The following is a 2840-nucleotide window of genomic DNA, read 5'->3' on the forward strand; positions in this document are numbered from 1 at the left end:
TATATATATATATATATATATATATATATATATATATGTATAGATAGAGAGATACATATGCACATACATAAAGGGTAAAGACTCCCTTTAGTCATGAATGACCACAAGATTGCTCCTAGAAAGTTCCCCTCCAAGACACATGTCTGGACAAAGTTGTTTACGGAAGGCCAGCAGTCGCCCATGCATTCCAGCCTCCCATCTCCATGCCACCGATGTTATCCAAGGGGAAAGCAAAGGCTGATATAACTTAACACCAGTGATGTAGCATCTCATTTCTACAGCTGAGCGAACTGGAGCAATGTGAAATGAAGTGTCTTGCTCAAGCACACAGCCCAGTCTGAGAAACGAACTCACTATTTCATGATTGTGAGCCCAACACTTATATGATAGTTTACTGTCTATGTTTTTGTAAAATTTCTGGCGTTTTCCTCTCCTAGATGCAGACGTTCCATGATTGCCCGGCATTTTGGTGAGACTTGGTCTTCTTCAGATTGTAATCGCATGTGTGATAACTGCAAAGCTGTCTCCACAAGCAGTAAGTGACTTTGTTATGAGATTTTTCTTTTTTAGGCTTGAAGAATTGGTTAATTACTCTAATTCTCCTCCCCTCCTTTAACCCTCCTATCTGATAGTGTTACACTGCTAAACTCAGTGGGTTTTTTAGCAATGCATTCATTGATAGTTGATGGATTGTGTGTGGTGCTGATGAAAGAGCAATGATTCTTGAAATATGCATATACACCCATTACATTATTTTCCATGATGGCATGGGTTGGATGGTTTGACTGAGGTCTGGAGTGCCAGCAGCTGCACCAGGCTCCAATCTGATCTAGCAGAGTTTCTACAGCTAGATGCCCTTCCTAACGCCAAACACTCCTCTGCTTGTGTCAGGTAAAAAGCACTAAGTCCACTCTGCTGAGTGGTTGGTGTTAGGAAGGGCATCCAGCTGTAAAAGATTCTGCCAAAACAGTCACAGAAGTCTGGTGCAGGCTTCTGCCTGGCTGGTTCTTGTGAAACCGTCCCACCCATGCTAGCATGGAAGGTGGACGTTAAATGATGATGATGATGATGATGGTGGTGATGATTAGTCTCTGCTACGATTCAACTTTGCTGATGTTCTGAGTCATGTCAAGATGGGAGGGAAAATGAGAAGGTACTCACAAATGTACTCTCATGCACACCTACCCACCCACACAAACACACACACATACACTCACATACAACACACACACACACACACACATGCAAATACACATACACACATACAACAAACACATGCAAATACATGCACACACACACAACAGCTATGCACTCAGACAAATATATACATACACAGACCAGCCACACATGTACATACACACAAAGTACAAACTTCACCAACACACACACGCACACACACAGAGGCACACACATGCAACATACACATACAACACACACACACATGCACATACATACACGTACACATACTCACACACACATGCACTTGCACGCATGTATGATGGGCTTCTTTCAGATTCAGCCTGCTAAACACACCCACAGGACTTCGGCTGGCCTGTGGTTGTAATAGAACACACTTGCCCAAGATCAAAACATTGCTTTGCTTGCATAACACTTCAGCACGTGATGATTAATAATTGTTGTTTACAACGTGAAAACATAAACAAATAATTTGCCAAAGACATGACCCTTTAAAACAATAATACATTAACATCATACTTAAATATTTTTAAGGTCCTTTTATTTTTTTTTTTTTTTGCACAGTATCTTTGCAGTTCTTGATTGTCCTTAATTATGTATCTGTTGAGAAAAAATCAAAGGTCATAATAAGCTATTGGTTTTCAAGAACTTTTGATTCATATCAAAGTTATGATGAGACCAATATCATTACCATTTCCTTTCATTAAGTATTCACCACTCACAATGTGCGCTCATATACCTCTCTGTAATTACACAAGACTTCAGTTTTATATAATGTGACCAAGTGCTACTTAGATTGCATTTATGTATCTCTTAACGAACCAGCGACATGTTAACTGTTTAACTGTACCACATGCTCTTGCCACTTAAAAACCAATCGTAATATTATTATAAAACAATGTTAATGCTTCTACACTTCCAGCAATTAAAACAAAGAATGTCAACAAGTATGCAGCTGATGTACTGACTTTGGTTAAACGTGGCCAGCAAATTCAACAGTTCCACACGTTGACGAAATTGGTAGATGCTTGGTTTGGTAAAGGAGTTCCGGCTCTACGAGTAAGAGAGATTAAAGCACCGACGTTAACAAGACAGACGTGTGAGAGGATTATAGCTATGATGCTACTGAAGGGTTACCTAAAAGAAGACTTCCATTTCACTCCGTATTCTACCATCAGCTATATCAGGTCTGGTATGTACCCTTTTTTTGTCTCCCCTTCTTTTGCTAGTTTCAGTCATAAGACTGTGGCCATACTGGGGCATTGCCTTGAAGAGTTTTTATTTGAATGAATTGACCCCAGTACTTACTTTTTTCTTTTTTTTTTTTTTAAAGCCTGGTACTCATTCCATTGATTGTTTTTGCTGAACCACTAAGTTATGTCATGCAGTTTTGGGACACACACACATATCATCATCATCATCATCATCATCGTTTAACGTCCGCTTTCCATGCTAGCATGGGTTGGACGATTTGACTGAGGACTGGTGAAACCGGATGGCAACACCAGGCTCCAGTCTAATTTGGCAGAGTTTCTACAGCTGGATGCCCTTCCTAACGCCAACCACTCAGAGAGTGTAGTGGGTGCTTTTACGTGTGACCTGCACGAAAACGGCCACGCTCGAAATGGTGTCTTTTATGTGCC

At 40.5% G+C, this 2840-nt stretch overlaps 1 protein-coding gene across 1 annotated transcript in view; it reads left to right on the forward strand.

The window, feature by feature from the left end:
• LOC106882388 (ATP-dependent DNA helicase Q1) overlaps positions 1 to 2840 on the forward strand; it is a 31641-nt gene that overhangs the window by 25421 nt on the left and 3380 nt on the right. The window contains exons 10-11 of the mRNA XM_052969118.1: positions 438 to 535; positions 2120 to 2389. Of these exons, the coding sequence (XP_052825078.1) occupies positions 438 to 535; positions 2120 to 2389 (368 nt within the window). The remainder of the gene's footprint in view (positions 1 to 437; positions 536 to 2119; positions 2390 to 2840) is intronic.

The sequence above is a fragment of the Octopus bimaculoides genome, chromosome 7, assembly GCF_001194135.2.
Source record: "Octopus bimaculoides isolate UCB-OBI-ISO-001 chromosome 7, ASM119413v2, whole genome shotgun sequence".
NCBI classification, from domain to species: domain Eukaryota; kingdom Metazoa; phylum Mollusca; class Cephalopoda; order Octopoda; family Octopodidae; genus Octopus; species Octopus bimaculoides.